We start from the raw sequence: 24,194 nt of genomic DNA on the forward strand, positions 1-24,194 counted from the left end.
TATGGTTCTTAAACACCTACTAAGTTGTAACACCCAGCTTTGAACAAGAAATAGCAAAGTAAATAATTCAGGGTAAGGTAGGTCCAGCACTGATTGTGGAAGGCCAACAGTCAACACTGATATCAGTCAACGTACAACCTGCAAGTTATAAAATAAATTATGTATTTCTTTCTGACAGCTGTGATTACCAATTTGATAGAAGAGATGCCTGAAAATTTAAATAAATCATCGTGCAAGTGCCTGACTTTGTACACAGGACCTCACTTGCTCTACTGAGAGCTGCACTAATCGGAAAACCCTGAGCCTGCCTCAGCGCTTGCTGCTTGTGTAGCCAATGACATAAACTCGCAGTTCTTGCAAATCCCTTCACATCTAAAACTTAGGACCTGATAATGAACTAAGACTTTACAACTGGTAAAGCAGAAACCAGAGAATGATTACCAATAATGTTAGCGGTATTACAAGGAACAAAATCTACCAACAATACAAAGTCTCCTAAGCGTTTAAAACCACTCTTTACCAGAAGGTAAAGAGGACATTTCACAAGTATTCTTAATGTTTTCAGAAAAGTTCAGGAAACACCTTGAAAAACATAGCCTAAGGGCATTTTTCCAGGTGGACCTCATTTCTTCGCTCAATATTATAATAATGTGTATAATCTTTGTTGGAAGTGCAACAGTGAGTTTCTGCACCAGACATGACTGAAATATCAAGTAAATCCTTGTGAGATTGCCAGTTTTCATTTGGTAATTGGTTAGATTGGTTGAATAAGGGTGGAGATTGACTGATGCCTTTTTTTTTTATTTAAAGAAACTTGGTCAAATGTAGGAATTCAAATTCATCAGATATGCAGAGCCTCATCTGAGATCTCTTTTCCAGACCCAGTAGTTGCTTTACCCTTCAAAAGGACCCTGGATCACTCTGAGTACACCGTGCGTTGATACTTGGATTAGCCCAGAGCAAGAAGGTGCGCAAGGCTGCTCTGAATTATTAGCTGCAGCAGCAGTTGCAGAGTCTGTGATTGCAGTCTGTGATCTATGAGTGTTTTCATGATCCACCAAGCTTCATCCACTGCTTCTGCAGCATTAGCATTATCATCAGACAGTCTGACACCGGAGGCAACGTGTGTGTTAACTGACTGCACAGAATTAAGGGAAAGAATGAACTTGATCTTATTCTGCAGGTACCACAGGTCTTTGGCAGCACAAGGAGAAAGAGGGATGGCCCTCCAGCTGTGCCTTTAAAGAACAAGATGTTAAAAAGAGACACTGAGAACATTTGGGTATTCTCATTCCGGGCTTGTTTTTTGGCTGTCTTTGTTGCTTTCCTCAGCATCAAGATGTACACCTTTAAAGCCAAAGCCCTGATTAAGAACATAGCCCAATTAATAATCAGGCATCCCACTTGACTTCACAGCACATTTTCAGATCCACTGGGTTGAGTAATGTCAGACAGCAACACCTTTGTGCTCTTAATCAGGAACATCGAAACCCTTTCTCTGCTGAAGGATTACACTGAGACCTGGTTCCATTTTGTGAGAAACAATCTGCAGCCAATAACCCAGGCTCAGGCAAGGATCTCAGTGAAGTAGCTCTTTTATTCATGATTGCAATGCTGGGCATCATGCAAGCAGGAGCGCACAGCAAAAGTATGTCATAACCTTATATTCCCTATTATCCGACGCTTACGTCGTCCCCTGTATCCTCATTGGCAGAGTACTACAGGTTCACAAACTACTCCACGCTTACTACTATACCATATAGGTACAATTTTATTTGACCAACCATTAATTTCTCCTTTTCCTTTTTTTTTTTCCTTCTTCTCTTGTGACTAGAGGGCCCGTGACGTTTTGGTTTTACTCATTTTGCAAGTGCTTGTCTTGTTTTTCTTAGCCATCCTCCTTATTTTGGAACAGTAGGAGCTTCCGCTGTCCCCTTATCAGCTTAATATTCCCCGCACTGTTACACCTGCACAATTACTTTTGAATATGCAAGGTTAGTGAAATTTTCCACTGCAAAAACACAACTTGAATTCTCACAGTTTGGAGAACAAACAGATCACTGAAATTGCCACATTGCTCAAGAGAAACAACATACTTTTAAAGAATTGTACGCGTGTGAAGAACTCCTACCTGTATTTTTATTGGCCAGGTGAAATTGCTGACGTAAACAAAGAAAGTGATGTTTGGATTGTTGCGGAAATCAAATTTCTCATTGGAGAAGCTGTCCTTGTATTCTTTTATATTAGTTCTTGAAACAACTGGAATTTCCTCCCCAGCCTGCGTGCCAGCTGTTTTCAAATGTTAAGAAGCAACAAGAAAAGATGTTTCAATGCATATTTTAAGTGACAAATAAAAAGAGCCAACCATCCAGAATAATAATGCTATAAAATTAACCATTCATCTGAACGTGACAGTGTTAAGCTGCACTGCACTATCAAAATCACTGTATGCCAAAATACCACGTTCCTAAAAATTAAATTAGCTCCTCCACTGTTTCCAAAATACACCATTAAGATGGAAAAACATAGTTCTTTTTAACATTTTACTTCTGCCCCCAAGCCTAGCATTAAAGAGCATTATATAGCAAGTTCATGGGTAATGACAGACATTTCCTCAATTAAAATTGTGTTTGTCAAAAACTGATAACTGAAACAATGTACCAAGCAACTTAGATCATGCTAATTTTACCTGCAAAACTTGTTGACCAAGTAATATTGAGGTTGAAATTTTTAGATGCATTGATGAACATGTCCAGGTCTCTGTTTTGCTAGGGGAAAAAAAAAAAAGAATAAAAAATAATTTTTACGATAAGCAATTTTACTGTACTGTTTTCTAGCAAACCTTCACTGACAAAAAAATCTTGGAATTTGTTATTTACGTGAAGCAAATACATCAAGCATCATCACATTAAGCAAATGACAGCCTAGAAAACTATTTCCATTTTCTGAAAGCAGTATTCTCCTCCCCAAGGAAAGCATAATAAAGAACAAAACAAGTCATGTGCATAAAACAAGAAGAACAGATACACGAGGTATGTGTTGAACAGCAATCAAAACTAGAATTGCTCAGTAGTTGTTTAAACAACTGTAAAAAAAATCAGCTGTGGTTCCTATGAAATTTTACTGTGGATATTTGAAACTGCGTGGCCAAGCAAAGCTCAAAAATATCTCGTTGCTTTGTGGAACTGGACACACATGCCACGTTAAAAGACCACCTCTGGAGACTCACCATACTGTAAAACTCATCCTGTCCGTGGCCAGGAAAAGACAACCATAAATCCAAAGGGTGATGTTTAAAGAGAAAGTAGAGAATTTACCTCTTCAGGTGTTGCTACAAAGTTGATTGCTGTGTAATAGCGATCATCCTCTTGAGAAAGGCTGAAGGTGAACTGATAGTCAATGAGAAGAGTATCTGAAAGGAATGCATAGAGAGAGTCACGCCACGTCTTGGAGCAGAACAAACTTCTGCAAAGCAAGGCAAAGCATTACAGTACAGCACTCCTTGAGCACAACTAGGAGTCGCTACGCTGCTATGAATGAGTCCAACCTATGCACGATCCCACACAAAAGGGACACACTCATCCTTTTGAAGTTAAGCCTAGAGGGCTCAACTGGAACGAGCTTACCTTTTTCAGACAAGAGCCTCCAGACCTAATCTGAATGACTGTTCATACACATATATTGAAAAAAAACATGCCAAGACATTTACTTTTTTCATACTGCAGTACCTCCACATTGTTATGGAATATTAGTAAAATAAAATAGTCCGTATAATCCCCATTTAGAAGGGGATTAAGTTCTGCTAAGTTTCTGTACACCAGTGGAGTATACAGGGAGGATGTCTACGGAGCAGCTGCTTGGTCAGGATCCAGCTGCCATCCTGCTCTCCATCACATCATGCCCTGGCATGGCAGGACCACTGTTTGGTCTGCCAGCGTGCCCTGCTGCTCATGTCTGATTAGGTTTTGGGTATCATCTCTGGTAACTGACGGTGCACAACCCGCTTTGGGGATACATCAGTATCCTTACATTTCAATACCGTTTTCTTAAAACGCAGTGTTCTGACCTGTACACAGTCCCAAAGCCATGCAGAGGTATTCCAAGCAATAATAAATATGAAGCTATACAGCAGGTATTGTTTTTCTCTTAATGCCCTCCCTTGCTGGGTAGACATGGGCTAGACAAGCCTCTGATGTATACCTACAACTTTTATGAAGCACTAAGAGAGAAATTTCCACAGAAGAAAATCAAATGAGACTGAAATTGTACAGCACAAGGTTGTTCTTGTGAGAGCTGTAAATTTCTTTTCCCCCTTTTTGTCCACTTTACCAGCAGTGCTATTAGCACCAATGAGGTGGGTCACCCTTGCAAATAGATTATCACGAGATGTCATCAGTGTCCTTGCTTCGCTACGCAAGCAGACTTGAAATTTGTTAAATAGAGCATGTTGCCAATTTCTGCGTTTCACAAAAATACTATCGGAGACTTGTTCCTTTATGTAATTTAAGATCATATCTGTCCATGCTTGCCAGTGTGCTGATTGCTGGTATTTGCAAATAGAAGCTGGAGAGTTTCCATTAAGTACTCTGAATCTTGGCAATGTATATTTGAGTTGCACAGGAATCCAACTGTTCATTTCAGAGGAAACATGGCGATTTTGAAGCCTTACCCAACATGGAACAAAATTTAAAATTAAAAATAAAAAACGCAGTATTTCACACTAGCAAAAAAATCTAAAAACACGCCTTGATTTTTACTTACTTAGGTATATATTGCAAAGTATTTTCCAGAAAACCAGATTTCAGTTTAAGGTCATGCGGAAAAAAAAAAAACCAACAACAAAAAGAAAAATTTTGTTCTGAAAGTTCCAATTGCGACAAAGACTGTATCAAGAAGAGTACACTGGTTTTCTTTAAACAATGCTTTAGTGAAAGTTGAAGTTTTCAAAAAGTATTTTCTAGTCCTATCCTTAATCCCTTGCATTTTAAACTGATCTGAGGCAACTGAATTTTAAATATATTTCCAACGTCATACATTTGTTATCTACAAACAAAATCCCAGCTATACTCACAGTAACATGTTCCTTTAAGCGGATTTCCCTGATATCTGTTTTCAACTTCACACCTAAAGAAAATAAATATTTTTAATTATTTTTTTCAGATCTATTTATTCCCAGCCACTAAAATTCATAAACCATCACCTGTTCCAACACAGTACACAACTACAAATAAAAGATATAGGTCTGAGCTGTACTGAGCTTTTAAGAAATTACGTAAATCTCCAAGATCCCTGCAAAGCAAACTATAATGCCATTAAAATAAAATACAAAATTATGGAAATTAACTTTTGCATCCACTTGGAAGGTATTTAACAGTTCTTTACAATGGATGGAATTGGATTGCCACAGTCAAAACCTAAAGTTTCCATTTACATGTATGTCCATTTTAGGATCTAGTCCTATAAACGTTTACTCATGTGAGTAACGCTTCAAAAATAAACCTGGCAATGAAATTATTTGAAACGAAATTATTTCCACTAACATGACATTAAAAGCATTTCTGTTATGTTACAGAGAAACCTCCAGCAAATTTGTTGCTCTGAAATAGCTCCATTAAAATGCTTGAATGTCAAAGCCTTGTTTCAGATATATTTATATTCCCCCAGAACAGAGACTGAAAATCTACCAATTAAAAAGTAACTAGGATAAAGTAAAGGCTTAAAACAAAATGGTGTGCATAGTTTGGGGGGCGGAGGCATTATTTTTCACCCCATCCATCCTGCATGACAGTTGAAACGTTCTTAAAATAGAAAGCTTCGGGAAATCATTTTGTTTATGTTCTCCCCCCAGGGGAAGCATGGCTGGCTGCACAGTCAATGAAGTTAGTCAACTGTCAGCAGGAAGAGATGAGTAGAGACATCATAAATACAGTCATTAAAAAATGTAAGGGGTTCCACGCCGGTATGTGCGTAGCCTTTTGATTTCAACTAACAAAGTGAAAGGAACTCACAGTTGACACTCGTCTCCTTTTATTCCCTTGGTAGTGCAGAAACATTTCCCCGTGTTTGTGTTGCAGACAGAGGCATGGCCGTTGCACTTGCAAGCTGTTGAGCAGAGGGGGGAAAAAAAGGATGCAATGTTGAACGAAGCAAGAGAAACAGATTTGAAAGCAATTAAGTCCTTTAGATGCCAAACTGCGATACATCAGCAATTAAAGTGTACATGGAAACTCTTCTGGTACTCTGGTTTCTTTGTGATACTAAGGGCTGCTAAAAATAGAACCGTGTGTCAACACGGAGGGAGTGCAGGTTGCAGGACTGATGTTTTGTATGAAATCACGATCCAAATGGGCTTTTTTTTTTAGAGTCAAAAATCTACCTTCCTCTCGTGTTGCTAGATAGCACTAGGGATACCGTAACTGGTAAGGAAAAGATAATATTTGGAATAATTTTGGGCTTGCTAGCACATTTCACTCAAACTCAAAACTCTTGAGAGAAAACTGTGATCGCTGTTTTTTGTAAGTCAAGCAAAGCTCCTGGTGCCTTTAGGGCTGTTTCTAGAAATAAATAGGCCTTTGAGAAAGTACTGTCATCAAAGGAAGTGCATCTGCAGTGTAAAACCTTTGGTGCTGAGAACACGATGTCCATGCTGAACGCACTTTGTGAGTGCCCCAGTGCACTTTAGAAATAGATTTAGCCTGGTCTCACAAGCTGGATGCCCCCCGGTCGTGGGTAAAGCAAATCAGACATCAGCAGGTTTGTGGCATGCCCAGAACAGACCAGCTCCATGTACTCTGCAACTGCGTGAGATATGACCCCAAGTGTGGCAATGGGGGCGTACGGGAGGTTTGCTTCAAAAGAGTGCTCCTGATTCAAATTAAAACGCTAATGCTGCCACGCTTCGAGACGTTTACGCATGAGGAAGTAGTGGAGGCACATACAAAAACAAAACAAGACAAAGTTGTCTTTGAGGTAATCTTGACTCTAATTAGAATAATGGATGGAAGAACTTCCAGGCGGTAGGTGCCTTTCAGGAGCTGTTCTGCCAATGATCTGGAAGATGCGTTCATCTGGAGCTAGGCATGGCAGAGCACGCAACGTGAAAAGGGAAAGAGTCACAGAATCACAGAATTGTAGGGGTTGGAAGGGACCTCGAGAGATCATCGGGTCCAATCCCCCTGCCAAAGCAGTTCCCTACAGCAGGCTGCCCAGGCAGGCGTCCAGACGGGCCTTGAATATCTCCAGAGAAGGAGACCCCACAGCCTCCCTGGGCAGCCTGTCCCAGTGCTCCGTCACCCTCACCGGGAAGAAGTTCTTTCGCAGGCTGGTGCGGAACTTCCTGGGCTCCATTTTGTGGCCATTGCCCCTTGCCCTGTCCCTACAAACCACTGAAAAGAGGTTGGCCAAATCCCTCTGTCTCCCACACCTCAGGTATTTATACACATTGATGAGATCCCCTCTCAGTCTTCTCTTCTCCAGGCTGAACAGACCCAGGTCTCTCAGCCTTTCCTCACAGGGCAGATGCTCCAGGCCCCGTATCATCTTTGTGGCCCTCCGCTGATCTCTTTCCAGGAGATCCCTGCCTTTTTTGTACCGGGGAGCCAAGAACTAGACACTAGACACTAGACAGAGTCCATGAAGAGGAGATCCCTCAATGCTTGCTGGAAACAGAATGCTTAAAAGCTGGTGTCTGCTTATTCAGAAACAGGGAGGTGGGTCATAATATCCAAGGATGGTTTGGGTTGGAAGGGACCCTAAAGCCCACCTAATTCCAGCCCCTGCCGTGGGCAGGGCCCCTTGCCGCCAGCCCAAGCTGTCCCCAGCCCCATCCAGCCTGGCCTTGGGCACTGCCAGGGATGGGGCAGCCACAGCTCCTCGGGGCAGCCTGAACCAGGGCTTCACCGTCCTCATAGCAAAGAACTTCTTCCTAATATCTAATCTCAACCTACCCTGTCTTGGTTTTAAACCATTTCAGGGTATGTGCCAGAATATTCCCCATCCTGAATATTCTTGCCCACCTTGGACCTTATTTTATGAATCCTTTTGATGCCTTCTTTGTATTGGCATGTAACGGGAGCTCTGTTGTATCAGAGATGCTTAATTGTGCTTCTCAGATGTGGATGAGTGGTTTCCTAGCAGCAACACGGAACAAAGTATGAAGAAGCATAAAGGGCTATTGTGGAAACAAGTAGATGGAACGGAGATTTGACAAAATAATTGTATTCTGTGAACCAAACACGTTTCTCATTAGCGGCACTAAAAAATTAATTCTTAATACTATTGAGCATGCCTTGTACTTCCTTCTGCTTTGACAAACGTATGCGGAAATTTGTTTGAATGTTCAACATGAATGCACGCAAAGATAAGGAAAAATTTCAAGTTTCATGTTGTTTAGATGAAAATCACTGTATCTAGAGCATTAACGCTTGGACCTTCCTCGCTCTGCTCCTTAGTCACGTGTTTATCGGGAAGATTTAGCACTCAAACATCTCTATTTAAAGCAATGACCTTATTTACCCATGTTCCTATGAGCCCCATTACTGGAGATCATTCGCTGAAGGAGCGGAACACATACAGAGAAGAGAAATGTTCTCATGGCTATGGAGGCTGGAAAGAAACTCTTAACAAAACATACTAAAAACCCTCACTGGAGTCTAAAAGCTTCCCCCCAGAATCTAATGCTAGAGCAGAAAGCCATGATAACTGGAAATGGCTTTTTGACTGGGACTCGTGGAAAGAACCCGAACGACGAAGCAGAACCACCCCGCAGCGAGTCCCCTTCCACCTTCTTCACAAACCACGGGTCATGGGCTTGCAGAGACGGCGAAGAGGATCGCCTCTCCTCCTGCTGCGTTTGTGCTGGGCCAGCACCCCGAGGGCGGCACCCACCTGCCTGGCACCACGCTTCCACGCCGAGTGCTTCAGCTGTCCTCCAGACAGCCCGGGGGACGAGGCAGCCCCGTGCCGCCAGCGAGCGACCCGCGGGGGCGTCGAGCAGCGCTGCCGCAGCAGCGATCTCCTTCCAGGCAGAACAGCGCCTTCCGTTCTCTTGCAAATAACTCCCTTATCTACCGCTAGCATATTTTCGCGGGGAACTTTAATCAGAAAATTCAAAAAAATCCTGAATGCGGAGAAAGCACCTTGCAGCTATTTTTACATTTGATGTGCTGCGTTTCCTGCCCTTCCTGATTAACACTGCTCCGCGTCGGGCACTTCCTAAAAGCGGCTGCTGAGCAGCGATTTACCTGCCATTTAGTTGTTATCTGCCCAGCTCCACAAACACCAATGCCTGCAATGATACGCAAACAATTCTTCCAGAGGTGACTGCAGTTTGTTAAAAACTCTTAAGTACAAGCGATACAGCAAAGTTCACCTGCCCCGGTGGCACAGAGCAGCAGGAAAAGGCATCTTATTGCATCCAGTCTGCCCTTCCTTCTCCTCCTGGGCTTTCCAAGAGCATCAACACCCCTTCCAGCTCTGCTCAGCCTTGCCTGTTTGAAAGGCTACTGCTGTCCCTATACGGCTGCTCAACCTCCTAACATCTCATCAGAACTGGAAACACCAAACATCCACATACAGCAGTCTGGAATATTTGTTTTGATGATATTTATGATCCCCGTGTTGCTGGGGCCATTGGGTTGGCGCTGCAGATCCGCACGGCCAAGAACAAGGACTCTAAGCGTGCAAAAGCACAAATGCTTGCACATCGGGATGGAGTGCACCAACAGCTGTCTGCAGCACAGACCACGGGCTCTCAACCAGAGCAGCACACAACACTGCACATAAACGCCCAAGAAGAGTGGGATCAGCACATCACTGATGGGAAAGGAAGGAGGGACCACAGCTTTGAGGAGACAGAAAGCAGGAGTTTGCTCTGCTGCCCATCAGCTGATCCTCATCTGAAGCATCTCCCTCTGGAATCCTTTTCATGGAGCGAAGAAATTACCCATCGCCAGCAGTCACTCCGGCTGCATCAGATAGGATGATTTCCTCTCGATTTCCCTCTTCCGATCCATGTCGGTCTTTCTGCCCAACTTCCTGCCTCCCTCGTTCTTCAGCCATCCCAGTAAATAGCATTAAATCACAACAAATTAAAAACCTGGGCCCAAAGCACTTGAGAGCAAAGCACTTTTGACATGAGCTACTAGTTTCATCAGATAGAGAATGAATGCTGTTCCACAGTCTCTCAACACATTTTCTAATTTCTTTTTCAGGCATCTGGATGACTTTAGTCTATCATTCGTTATCTCAACAACAAACTATTTTTGGACAATCCTCATATGAAAGAGTCCAAAGTAACATACTCTTGAATTTCCACACGCGTAGAAAAGCAACAAATATGAAAAAGGCACATTGTGATCCAATGATTAAAGCTGAATGCTCAGAGTAGGATTTTATATTTTCTCATGCCAACTCCGTCTCAATGTATTCATTCCCGCACTTCAAATTATCTTCATGCAAAATGAGTTTAAGAATATCAGCAGTATTTAATCTTGCAGATAATGTTCTGAAATAAAGTGTCAAAGATGCACCTTTTCCTTTGTAGCAGTGTCATTGTGCTGTCATAAATTCATACCCCAGCTACTCCAACACCCTTTTCTCTACGCAGGGCACCCCTGCCCCACTGCTACTCATTGAGAGCACAGCCAGGCAAACAATATTGCGAGTCTTTTCATACTCTTTTCATAGTCTTCATAGTCTTTTCATACTCATTCTCTCATCTTTTCATACCCTTCCTGAATCAGTGCACTGAGGGGTTCTTCCTCATAGCCTCAAACGTCACCTGCTTCTTGCTTTAGCAAGCAGGACACGTGTGCTCCAGCTGCTGACTCCCACCTTGAACCAAAAGGCCAATGCTACTCGCACTAAACATTAGATGAATTTCCAAATATTTTTTTTCCTGGATTGCCTCCATACTTGGAAGGAGCAACTCAAAGTCTTCAATGTCTCTTTATTAATGACCTTAATTTATTCTTCCAGGATGCATACAAACCACCCGTGCTCACGTCACAGAAGCACTGTTACTACTCTCACACCACACAATGTTATTTCTGTTCTACCTTTCCCATCGCTGTGTCCAATTACAATCACTCCACCTAACTATATTCAATTAAAGCTCTTTGGAGCAAGAACCATCTTCCCTTACACCTGCTTATCACCTGTCACAGCTGGATGCTGGTTTCAAACTGGTGTCTCCATGCGACAATGCTACAAAACTTGCAGCAATTCTGAACAATATTGCAAGGTTCAGTGACAAAACTCCAAATCTCACATGTTTATTTCTCTGTATTACCAAAGAGAACTTCATGGGTCCTTCATGAAAGAATTCTTTCCGTTTTGTTAACTGGATGTTACACAATTGAAAAAGTACTTTGTGTCAAAGAGACCAAAAGCTCTTTGCAAACTTAAAATTCAATTTTACAAGGGATCACCTAATCCCTCAACTGAAACCCAGCCAACCCCTCAGTGAAATATGGCAATCCTTTTATGAAGCAGACATCTATAATAATAAATGCACAAGACATTAACCAAATGTAATAGAATGCAGAAATTAGATAAGCAGAAATTTGTCCAAGACGTTGGGATTAACACTGTTCCTTTTCAAAACAGGACTGGCAAACACTAAAGCTAACCCATTTCTCAGTGTGGTCATTTGAAACTTACACAAAGGAGGGTAAAAATCATCTTAATCTTGCGCAGCGCGAGTCAAAGAATTTCATCAAGCAATTTCTGTATCTTTGATTTGAAGAAGCAAGGATTGTGCCTTGCTCGCAGGAAAGAAAAAATGTATTATCAGGCTATAATTTCAGTTAAGATAGTAGAGGAATGAGTGAAGAGCAAAAAATCAAACATCAAAGACTCCAGGGCGGGAAGACTTAAGGCATCACTTACGCTGACACGTTCCTCCGTTAGTAGGATCGCCGTAGTAGCCAGAGATGCAAGTTTCACAGTGCTTGCCAGTTGTCAGATTTTCACACTTCTCACAGATGCTTTCGTTTACACACTTACTGTGCCCATTGCACTGGCAGGCTGAAGAAAAAAGAGAAGGATGAGTATTTGTGCTCAAATACAGCATGTCACATAGCACCTCTGCGCTCCAGAGAGGCTGACTGAAACCACTTCACACAACTTCCAAAGAGGCTTTTGCAGTCTTGCTACAGATACGTGAAATCAAAGAGAAGCGTGCACAGAAAACTTGAAATTTAAAGCAACACACAGTAAACTGAACTCCAAACAACTACGTGAATATTGGACAGACTGGTCTGGAAACAGCAGGTGGGATAGATATACAAGGAGGAACAGGAAGGAGAGGTTTTAGCAGCAGTTGAGTAATTTTAATTCTATATATTTAGTGTCAAATATTTTATTTCAGCATCTCCCTAAGCATTACTAGGAGTTATTCAACTTTCAGGGAAAGAACAGTCTTTTCTTTTTAAGAACCCCAAAAGCAAGTAAGTGAATAAAAGTTAAAAATCTCAATTAAGGTTTGAAGAAAGAAAAAAATCTCACTAGAATAACGCATGGATTAAGGAAAAAAACGCAGCTAAATCTTCACAAAGCAAATCTCTAGAGCTTACTTTACCTTACAACTCCTGGCATCTCAAAACGTGTTATTTCTCATGTCTTCCAAGCTCTTTTTCTCCCCCCATGTGAGAACACAAACATCACCACCATCTTACGAAGTCGCTCACCTTGCATTTAACTTTTGCTACCACTGAAACGTTTGACCAGTTAAAACTTCCTCACTTACCTGGACACTGAATAAAGGACCAATTGTACTTGTTCTCCGCAGGACACATGCTGACATTAAGGACAGGCTCCAAGCTGTGTTTCCCTGTGGCAGACGGGGTTGGCATCTTGACGGGCCCTCGATAGGAGCCTTCGATGCACTTGCCCTTGCCGGTGTTGCTGGGGTCGGTACACCACCCGCAGCCCGGCTGCTCCAAACAGTGAGCGCACGTGCAGTAGCCCGAACAGTTCTCAGCTGTAAAAAACAAATTGTGACATAAGTCACCGTCTTAAAACACAGGAAACAGTGAAAGCACAACGATTTGCATATCTTTTGTGACCTAAAGTATTTCTCTCCCCGAAGTCTGTAAATAGTTTTTCAGATACTCACAGCAAGAAGTATATCTGTTCATTTTTATCAGCATATTTATTCCAGAATCTAAGATAACTACAAAGACTGAACCAACTAGTGACTTATGAAACAATGCAATACATATGTAAGGTTTTTCCAGCCAATACAACCCAGAAAAAACAGAGCTGAACGTTCCCACCTACAAAACATCTCTGCTTGATCCACAATGGGCTAGACTATAAATGAGTTATCCAGAAGCAAAGACTAAAAAAAAAGTTGGTTTACTTGTTGATTTACTTGTTCTGAGTATTTTAATATCACACACTACAATTTCAAGTCTTTATCCAAACCAAAAGCACAGAGTAGAAACAGAGAACACAACTTAGGGTGCTCAGAGGGCCACATGCAAATCTGTGATCAACTCAATCAGGGAAAATGCACTGCTGCCCTTTCACGGCTCCTTTCTCAAGTGGGATTGTATTTCAGGGATGACAAATTCTGTACATATGCAGAAGCTTTTCTACTCCTTTCCAAATATCTTAAAAAATATGTAATGTCCCAGGGTGTAGGCGTGGGCAGGGCTCCCCCGTCCCCAGCAGGGCTCCCCCAGCAGATTCTGTGTTCCAAGGAGTAGAATTTCTATCTTGTTTGTTAAGTTGACAATATTTGCCTTTAAAAATAAACAAACAAAAAAACACAGTAGTAGAAAAACATTTTTTTCCCATTATTTCAGCCTACTCGTCTCCTGCCTGATGCTTCCTCCAACTTTTGACCTCTGGCAGCATGGGAAGTTCACACTCATCTTCGAGAGTCACTTGAAACTAATTATCTCCATCTCTTGTTTTGCAACACTCTATTCAGGCTTATTCTCAGCAGCTTCCAGAAGTTCATGGAGCAACTCAGAGTGCACAGCACCCCTCCTGTGGAGCACACACACTCTGCTGCCCCGAGAACCCCGGCTGTCCTGCCTCCTCTGCCCACACATGGCTCCTAAAGAATTCAACATAAATTAATAAAACAAAAATACCCAGCCACGTTTTAAATTTCTAGGCTGTTTTCCTCCCGGTGTGAAAACAGAAAGCAATAATTCAAAGTGCCATAAATCTTTTACAATTTCCTCACCTCTATCTAAAAAGAGAAAAAAAAAATCATTTATTTAAAATAAGAAATCCCTACTGTGGCATATTCACTGACAAAACTTCAGAGTAAAACACTCGTGTAAACCATAATTTGGATTTGATGAGCTGATATTAAATTAACATGGCTCAACATACGAATAAAAGAGATACAGAAGATATGCAAGAATAAGTTAATCACATGCAATTATGTAGCAGCTTTAATTTGAAGGCTAGGGATTCAAATAATGAAGCAAGTACATCTCCCTCTGAAAAGAAAAAGTTGAGATTTCATCTTCTCAGCTGAAAGTCTAGACTATCTGCCATTTAGTTGAACTGATAGTCCCTGTAATCAGGACCCAATTCTCTTTAACTCTTCACATGACACAGAGGACGCCGCAAGACCGAGCTGCACACTGCAAGCTCTTGGGGTCATGAGTTGTTATTTTTGAAGAACCCTCTGAATACAACCGTGCAGGATAATGGATCTGCGTAACTCTGCCAGCGAACATCTACAAACGCAAGACTTCAGTGCACCTGCTAAGATCACAGAATCACAGAATTGTAGGGGTTGGAAGGGACCTCGAGAGATCACCGGGTCCAATCCCCCTGCCAAAGCAGGTTCCCTACAGCAGGCTGCCCAGGTAGGCGTCCAGACGGGCCTTGAATATCTCCAGAGAAGGAGACCCCACAGCCTCCCTGGGCAGCCTGTTCCAGTGCTCCGTCACCCTCACCGGGAAGAAGTTCTTTCCCAGCTGGAACTTCCTGGGCTCCATTTTGTGGCCATTGCCCCTTGTCCTGTCCCTATAAACCACTGAGAAGAGGTTGGCCAAATCCCTCTGTCTCCCACACTTAAGGTATTTATACACATTGATAAGATCCCCTCTCAGTCTTCTCTTCTCCAGGCTGAACAGACCCACGCCTCTCACCCTTTCCTCACAGGTAAGATGCTCCAGGCCCCGTATCATCTTTTTGGCCCTCCGCTGGACTCCTTCCAGGAGATCCCTGTCTTTTTTGTACCGGGAAAGAAGATGCAGAAGCAATTACTCACGCGGACAGCTGCTCATGGTGTACCACTCCATGCACTGCCCATAGGGGAAGGAGGCCACGTAGGCGTTGGAGTCCACGCACTGCTTCATGTTGCTGCACCACATGCACTCGGAGCTGCCGCTCGTGCACTCCCCGCACATGGTGCGCAGGGCACAGGGCGTGCGGCACTGCTTGGCGCTGTGGTTAGCTGAGGGCAGGAGGGCGAGAGTCAGCTTTTTCCCAGAAAGAAACAAGTAATGAGTCCCTAGGTAGGTTATTCAGACTGAAATATAGTTCAGTATCATGGGCTTGAAACATTTTGTTTGTAAATATGGGAAATGCACTAAGCACTGTAACATCATTTCTCTTATGCATCCTCCATGAGTGCTAACGCTTTTTAAGGTGGACAGAAAACAAGTTAAATGGTATTATAACTGTGATCTTTATATTTCTATAGGTTTGTTGATGTGGTCCTTCACCATTTTCCCAACCAAAGTGCTGGGAATCACAGAATTAGGAAACTTGGAAAAGACTTCCAGGCATGGGGACTCCACCACCTCCCTGGACAGCCCATTCCAGCGTTTGACGGGAGAAGCTCCACTTTTTAAATTAACACACTGGGATGTGTTTTAAGTTATTTGATCGGTTACACACATAAAATGAGTACCGAAAGCAAAACCAAGTCAGGAATTTATGGTGTGAGCCAATGCTTCATCATCAGTTTTAAGTGACTGTTTTCAGACCATAAAAACAAGTCAAAGCTTCAAACAGAACAAAATACGATAAAGACAAAATGTTGAGTTAGGATTCCACATTCATGATCTGCACCCTGCACTTCCACAAAGAACAATTTAAAGTGGTGCAGCTCACTTACAAATGTTACGTAATCCGCCAACTTTCTTAAAATTTAAAAAGGCACTAATTGGTATTCAGAAATAATCAACTATAACGTAGAGTTAACAGACCAAGCCATTTTTAAAAAGATATGTGGTTCCAACAAAGCTAGAAGACATTTCCCAAAAGCAAATAGCTTCTTTTTCAAAGTTCTCGTATCTCCAAAGTGTCTTGCCCAATTAATTTCAAACTTTGATAAAATCCTCCTCTGGCTATGGAGCATGGCAGGGGAGGAAGGGGAATTCAATTGGAAAGTAGCTTTTATTTATTTATTTTTAAACAGTAGATTGCTCCATACCATAATTAACCTAAATGTCACATTCAGGTATGCAATGTAGAGAAAAGTAATTAAACTCTAATGTACTTTAAGCATTTTCGAGTTAACACTCTAAGTGTAGAGCTATTTATAAAACGTCCAATTTTGTTTGAAATACCTACACGAGACATTTTCTCAGAACCACTTTTCTTTGGCAAAGTCACGAAGCAGCCAGCTGTAAATATAATGAATGGGATCCTGTTTACTCTTTAGGAAATACAAATACCTATCAGTCAACCTGCCCACCACGAGACAAGACTAGCTGGAGCTATTGTTACCTGCCCTTTCGCAGACGCTGCCGTTGACTTCGTTGATACACGTTGCTGCCTTCAGTCCCTGCTGGAAAGGCTCAGCTAAATAACCACAAAATCCAGCGTCGCTTGGTTCATCAGGGAGCCACTGGAGCAGGGTGTTTGTGAAGGGAGACATGTCCTCCCAGCACCAATACGACACGTTGATTTTCCTCAGTCCAACCCATGGAGTCAACATTTTGGACTAGAAATAAAGTAGAATGGTAGATTTAATACGCAGCTTTATTACCTTTGGTATTAAAAGAAAATAAGCATCACCATATAATGCTCTTAAGTAACTTTGACAGGTTTGGTGTTGCAAAAACGTATTACAGCAATATGTTTCCCTGTAGCATTTAATTCAGATGGCACTGAGATAGAAAAATTCTTCTGGAAACACCATTTTTTATTTTTTAAACTACATTTCTACTTATCTCTACCAGGAGGGGCACAGGTCAAACATTCACACCAGCTAACTATGAAATTAACTGCAAGTCGCTCTTTATATGTTTGTGACTCCTATAAATGGCTAGATACTTTAAAAAAAATCTGGAGCTACTTTGAGAAGAGGAAGAAAACTAACAGTTGCCTACATAATTTAAATAATACCATCTACCTATTCTACAGCTTGCTAGGAGAGCTCTGCTATTTGTTTGTGTGTATATGTGGGGGTGGAAGAGGAAAGGAGAGAGAGAGCAGGTCAAATCTAAATGAGTATTGCTCCACTGGCAAAAAAAAAACAGAAACAAAAAACCACCTTGGTATGAAAAAACCCTAACACAACTCTTTCCACTGGCAATTTATTTTTTGGCACAGGTTTATTTTGGGGAGAGGCATTTTAACTGCATTGGTACAGTATGTTATTCTCCTGCTCCAATCTTTTCTCCAGCAAAGTGCTTCGGTGGCACAGCTGTCCCAGGAAGGCTTCAGACCCTACATCTTCCCTCGCTGCCTAACAGCCGCCTACTTCAAATGGATTTTATGCACTCTTAAGCCTTAGAGCCGCAGCTCCTAACAGCAACATTACACAGCACTACGTGCCAACACCGACACGTTTTCCTCTTTTTACAAAACATCTCTCCAGAGCTTATTTCAAAAAGGAGGAACTGCGAGGCGCAGCCTCCCCCAGCACGGCACCGTGTGCCACTGAGTGGCACAAGTTCAAATACCAGACGTCGGCTGGCCTTTTAGCAAAGGCATTTCCCCCCCTTACAAGCACTTAATACTACTATCAGCTTAGAAGGGCTAATAGTCTACTTCGATTTCTAGGGCTCACATTTAAAGGATACTGTAGAAGAAAAAAAAATGGACGTGAATTTTTTTTGTTTCCTCTAGCATAAAGGTTCAAGCACCGTTATGGAAAGGTTGACATGTGTCTTTAGGAATTTACACTACACTTAACTGTTCCTGGAGCTGTTAAGAACCACATACTTTTACAATATCCCAGGCTTGGCTTTCTGTCTTAACAAAAGGTTTAACAAACCACCCAGAGTGAATTGTCCCTTACCTTTCATTGGCTAAAATGAATCCCCTCCAAAACCCTGTAACTGTTGGAGCGCCACTTTAAAATCACAAAGGGGATCAAAGCAGAAAACGCTCTTGTTTTGAAAGGGCAACATTTCTCTTCAGTACTTAACTATGCTCTTCTCTGAAAAGTACCAATCCTACCTGCCTCCAGTCTCATTTTTCCCCAAATAAAACTTTTCCTGACTGCCAGCCCTGAGACCCAAGAGGAGGCACTCTGACACGCTGTCAAGCCATAGCAGCTTTGCAGCTCAAAGCAGGCTTTCAGCGAAGCTGCGCAGCATCCTTCTTTGCTAGGGCTTTAGCACCACCTACACAACCTGCCCTGAATGCCTCTGCTCTTCCGCAAGTGACTGGAAAAAAAAATATTTATTTTACTGCTGCATGAGGAGGGACAGATTCCAATTCACTTCTCGCTCAGACAGGAAAGCACCTGCCACTAAATCAAACATAAATAACTCCGAATGAGCCAAGCAGGTCTGCAGAGTAAGAAGCTGACATTTTAAACAGTGCTTTCCTGAACGGAATAAATAACTTTAAATGCTTTACTTTAAACACCTCTGGTGTCCCCAAAGGGACCTTTATTTATAAAACGTTGTGTACATGTCACAGGAGAACCGCTCACACTCCTGTTGCGGTCGTGTATCCCACAAGAGAAATGCGCACGTGATTTCATTACAGAAAGCGATACCTCTGAGGCAGCGTGTATGTTTGTATTTATCTTTCCCATTTACATTCTCTACAATTTCTCTTCAGAAACACCCATGGGGTATGTTGAATTTCAAAAGAAAAATCAGTCCTTTTCAGTTAAGAGGCATGTCTGCTCTGCGCAGAGCATACAATACCACAGCAAGGTCTCTTCCACAGTCAGAGCTTAATTACTCAGAGGACATAAAAGAGAAGCACTCACCGAAGACTGCATCTTCTGCAGCTCCTTTAGAACAAATTCTACCTTCTTCTGGGTCGTGAGAGAAGCCAGCGAAGCACCATTGGACCTGCAGGACAGCTTGGCGTGATCGTAGTTCTCCTTTGCGTTCGTAATTTTCAAGCAGGAATTGCTAACCAAATGCCAGTTTGTTCCACAGATATTCTCTGGGGGGAAAAAAAAAGGAAGTAAAACCAAGGTGCAAGTGGCCTTCACAACATTCAAAGTGGTGACAGAGCTCTTCCACCTAAAACAAAGCCTACAGCCCCATCCAAAACCAGCGCGACTCATTGGCATGCTTAGAGCCACCTAGGCACAAATCCTACAGAGAAGAAATCTGCTTAGGGGAGCTGAAGTGTGACATTAGCACTTGGTTATCTGCAGCAGGTTAGTCAAAGCACTCGAACATCAAACAGTAAAATCATTTCAGAAAAAAACAGTGAAGAAAAGCAAATCTTGCTGTTGGTTAAAGCCATTTGTTCACCCACAGCTGTAAGGATACCTTTCAACAGAAGAGGGTGGTTGTGCTAATTCTATCCTCAGCACCAAACTTCCAACATTAAACCCCATTTCATCTTAACAGCAGCCATGCCCACTACAGAAGAAATCCTTAAGCTCTGTGGTACTTCTTCCCCCCCACTCATACCTACACTTATGAGAAGCACAACAGACATTTTCCATGTGAATTTCTGTAGTGCTGATGTCTACCTCCAAAGTCTTGCTTTAGATTTATCTAACAGATTGAAAAGCTCTCAAGTGTGTTTTTTTTCAGATGGGCTTTTTACCCCTTCTTCTTTTCTACGAGAAATTAAACACCCCAGGCTCTTCACCTGTCTCATTAAGAGATGTTTTTCTCGCTCTCATGGCTCTTCTCTGAAGCCTCTTCATTTAGTCACTCTCCCAGACTAGCAGAAACCAGACCTGGACATGTCCAGACCCAACAGATTTAGGAGGCAAAGTTTCTCCATACCCATTTATATGTCCTGTCCGTGTTGCTTTTCTCCCTTCTCCACATTTTATTAACTGCCAATGTCAATCACTGAAGATGCTGCATTTCTTTCCCAGTCACCATGAAAAAAGAAGTTACTGTGGAGGGGACTAATAATCAACTCCTATGAGCTCCCACTGGAAACTCGCTAATAAGAGAATTTTCCTTGTGCACTTAAGTGTTATTTGCCTAATGCGTCCAGTATGTGCCATTCTGGTTTTGCACAATTCTAGTTTCTAAAATTAAATGGCATGCATTATTAAACCCAATACCTTACAGAAGCCTATTATATCAACAGTACTGCTTTCATCAAATGAAAAGAGAGAGATGAAATACAGGCTAATAATTATACAAATGATCACATTTCTCTTCAGACAATTGGGGCTGAAAAATATTCCATCACACTTTCTAAATTTACTTGAAATAGAGTTTCATACCAAAATTGGTATGATTAAACAACATTCTTTATTCCAGTTTAGCCGTAAAAGATCACGGATTTGTTTAAAAAAAAAAAAACACAACTGGGTGAATTTGGAGTTTCTTACACAAACCCAAGCAACACCTACCTGGTAAAGCGATGCACTCCTGATTCCTAGGTTCCCACTGGCAGTTCTGATCCATGGCACAGCTTTTACAACTTGTCCTTTTACTGCAGTAATAGGCAGGGTTATCCTTAGGACAATTCTCATAAGCAGTAATAGGAACCTAAAATAAACAGCACAGGTGAAGATTTTTCCCATCCACGCGGTGTCGGTCTGTAACTCTCTAAGACTGGCACACTACAGCTGACATTTCAAACCCAAAGGACAAGCTGTATGTTCAATGGCTGTGACACTAGACAGCCCGTAGCATGCATTCAGGATATTCCCCCAGGCTGGCATGGGACATCTTCCTCACTAGAGCTTTTATTAAAGGGTTAGGTTTTTTCTAGGGAGGGCTCTAAGAGCAAACCCAAGTGGCTATGTGCCTTGGTGAACCTTCCATCACAGTGATGATGAAACCCATCTCTTCCCCTGCCCTTAGCCATACTCCTCACTGAACGAGCAGAGAGTCCCACGAAAAGCCCTCGGACCAATTTGAAAATACAGCTCTGTAAGCTGTTCAGAGCTACACATGCACTGGAAATAACGAAACATCAGGATTCATAATACTGACGGGTGAAAACACCTGGATATTTGCTATTTCAAAGGCTACACGTAAACTACAAAAGTAATAGAGAGAGTTTACCTGCTCCTCTGTGCAGTTGTTATGCATTGAGATACACTGGTCAGTGCACCATTGACAGTTGTTTGTATTTGCTGTACAGCTATAGCAGTCTGTAATCTGATCACATTTTTCATTGTCTACAACTATTAAAGAAAAAAACCTGCATGACCAAAAACAGGCATTTCCTGACAGAGCTCTAAGAACTTGATTACATACAGCAAAAGATACAACCAAACAGTAGCGCCGGGAGATTTTCCGTTATCAGCTTATTAGCAAATCGGATACTTTCATTTGACTCAACGGACAGAAAACCGCATTCATTTGCGCCATCAATCATTTTTAGTGCCCGAGGATCATTAAAAGACAACAGCAAGAAAATGCACCAAGACATTGAAGCGCGTGAACTAAGACGGGGCACGCGAGTTCAGTCCATGCACATGCAAATGATGCCAGAGGACATTTCACAAGGACAGCGAATATCTCCCACCGCAGGCCCATTTTGCTGAAAGCCTGGCCTTCAATTACGTGGAGCATTTTCATGCAAAGCTTGAACTTTCCACTTCATCTTTCCAATTGCTTATCGCCTGTGTTTTGTGAAAATTTATTGTACATTGAGAGCCCATCAAAGCAATGTCCCTTTACATCAATTTCTTTTAAATAATTAAAGGCTACAATCTATTACGGAATCAAGGTTCATATAATTCAATTCAGAGCAATGAATGCATTGGGATAAATTGTTGAAAAGTTGTTAAAAAGTTATCATACGGGAGAACACAGGAATCAGACCTTAAAACAAATGTTCTTTCTGTATGCCCTCACCCAGACAAGACTGTAGAAGGCAAAATAAAGCAACTTTCCTTAAACTCTCCTCGTGCTGTCTCCCTTGAAGAGCCCAGGACAACACCACAGGACCCAGACCCCCTCCCTCCCTTGCCCCACGGTGCTCGTCAGCGAATTGCTGGCTCTCACAAGGTCAGTTCGTAAAGCAACCATCTACAGAGCAAAGGTCCGGGCCCGATTCCTGGCTGATAATGTCTGTTTGCAATGCGAAAGTAAGCACAGGCGGTACAGTACGGTAGGAAAAGATATGGAGTGAGAGATGCCAACATGCCCATGGCAGAGGTAGGTCTCTCAGGGGCACGTGCAGAAACAAAACCATAGCCCCCCACCTTGAGCTTATTCCCATAACAGCATAAAACTGCCTCAAGACAGAATTTGGAAAGGGAAATATCCCTACGTGCCTTTGGAAAGGGAAACGGGAAAAGGGCGACACATACCTGGCCGGGAAGGACAGTCCTCAAAGACCTTTTGCTTCTGCTTTACCGTCGCCATTTCCCAGGGGACGCAGCCCAGAGAGGTGGCAGCCCACACGCAGCGGATGCCAGGGCCCGCTCGCAAGCAGGCTGTTTCGTTGTCGAAGGCTTCGCATCTCTCCGGGGTGTATTTCAGGATGTCGCTCAGGAGGAGGCTATTGAAGCCTCCAAATATATACATGGTGCTAGACAAAATGCAAGGAAAGAACTAAAAATCTGTGCCTGTTTTTATAGGCCGTGCACTGCTGCGGCTCAGTTTTATTCAGGGTGTGGGCAAGGTGCTTTATTATTTTCCAGCGTGCATAAATCCAAATAAATAGATCTTGCTTAAGGAAGGCACTAAAGAAAAGGTCAGTCAAGTTGCACTATTACAGAGAAGCCAGAGAATTTCAGTACGTGGCTTTTGAGACAGAGTCAAACCTATCCAAGATTAGGGCAAAAATCTGGGTGACACCTGATTAACACAATACATAAAATGCTGCAGAAGGGCAGGATTCTGCTGTAGAGAACAGTGGCAAGAAAGGAAAGGAGGCCAACATGGGGGAGACAGTATCACACCATTAAACCAGCATTCGGGAACTGTGACAAAACAATTCAATGTTGTCACGTCTTGCTACGCTGCTGCGACAAAACCACAGTTATTCTCCTGGCTGTTAGCAACCGAGCAAAGAGCCATTGTGTCAACTAAAGAAAAAAACAAAATAATGTTTTGAGGCTAGAAAAAAGGTGTTTTTTGTTGTTGTTTTTGTTTTTAAACCTTCTCTAGCATCACAACTGCTTTAGGCATAACATCAGATTTCATTAGTTACACAAAAATACACCACCTCAAAAAAACTGGGCATCAATGTTTGCAAATGTATATTTAAGAAGACAGTGCAGAAGAGTTGATGTAGAAGAGTTGATGTAACTGAACGGAAGTTTGGGATGAATAATGAGTATTTTTAAACAGTACTTTCATCCTATTTCAGAAAAGGGTGCAGAGGTTTAACTGTTCTTCATGGGAGCAAATGGACAACTGGTATTCAGTGTACACTGAAACAGATACTACGATTTTCAGAGACAAGAGTATCTAGAAGCATGTATTCCTTTTAAAGTTGACAGAAGTTTTCTACCTAACTTACACTGTGCTTTACATAATATTCCTGATTTACAAGAAACATCCTCAAAGGGTGAAGGAACTAGAATGAAACACTGCTAAGAAATACCCTGTCCCTAAAGACCCCCTCAAACTCAGTTCGACAGACTCAAATACAGCAGCAGCCACTCACCAGAGGGCACAGACATTGTTACAGTGATATAATGCTTAACACTAAAAATCTCACCTGTGATTTCACCTAATTTCTATATATCATGTGACTGGCAGGTAAGAGCCACACAGAATTACAAAATATCCGAGCTGGAAGTGACCTACTAGGATCATCGAGTCCAACCCCTGGGTCCCCACACGATATGCTCTGTAACTAAAATGCAGCCAAGTTTAGACACCACAAGGAAAAGTAGGATTTCAGAGACAAAA

At 42.2% G+C, this 24,194-nt stretch overlaps 1 protein-coding gene across 2 annotated transcripts in view; it reads right to left on the bottom strand.

Annotated features, from left to right (window-relative positions):
- ATRN (attractin) overlaps positions 1-24,194 on the bottom strand; it is a 148,359-nt gene that overhangs the window by 63,430 nt on the left and 60,735 nt on the right. For both annotated transcript variants that reach the window (XM_066997066.1, XM_066997067.1), the window contains 13 exons: positions 22,643-22,863; positions 21,387-21,508; positions 20,726-20,864; positions 19,157-19,338; positions 16,711-16,927; positions 15,245-15,430; positions 12,749-12,982; positions 11,890-12,027; positions 6,009-6,102; positions 5,072-5,124; positions 3,318-3,412; positions 2,690-2,768; positions 2,132-2,289 (listed from right to left, as the gene is read on the bottom strand). In XM_066997066.1, coding sequence (XP_066853167.1) covers positions 2,132-2,289; positions 2,690-2,768; positions 3,318-3,412; positions 5,072-5,124; positions 6,009-6,102; positions 11,890-12,027; positions 12,749-12,982; positions 15,245-15,430; positions 16,711-16,927; positions 19,157-19,338; positions 20,726-20,864; positions 21,387-21,508; positions 22,643-22,863 — 1,918 coding nt within the window. The remainder of the gene's footprint in view (positions 1-2,131; positions 2,290-2,689; positions 2,769-3,317; positions 3,413-5,071; positions 5,125-6,008; positions 6,103-11,889; positions 12,028-12,748; positions 12,983-15,244; positions 15,431-16,710; positions 16,928-19,156; positions 19,339-20,725; positions 20,865-21,386; positions 21,509-22,642; positions 22,864-24,194) is intronic.

Source organism: Anser cygnoides, chromosome 4 (assembly GCF_040182565.1).
Source record: "Anser cygnoides isolate HZ-2024a breed goose chromosome 4, Taihu_goose_T2T_genome, whole genome shotgun sequence".
Lineage (NCBI taxonomy): Eukaryota > Metazoa > Chordata > Aves > Anseriformes > Anatidae > Anser > Anser cygnoides.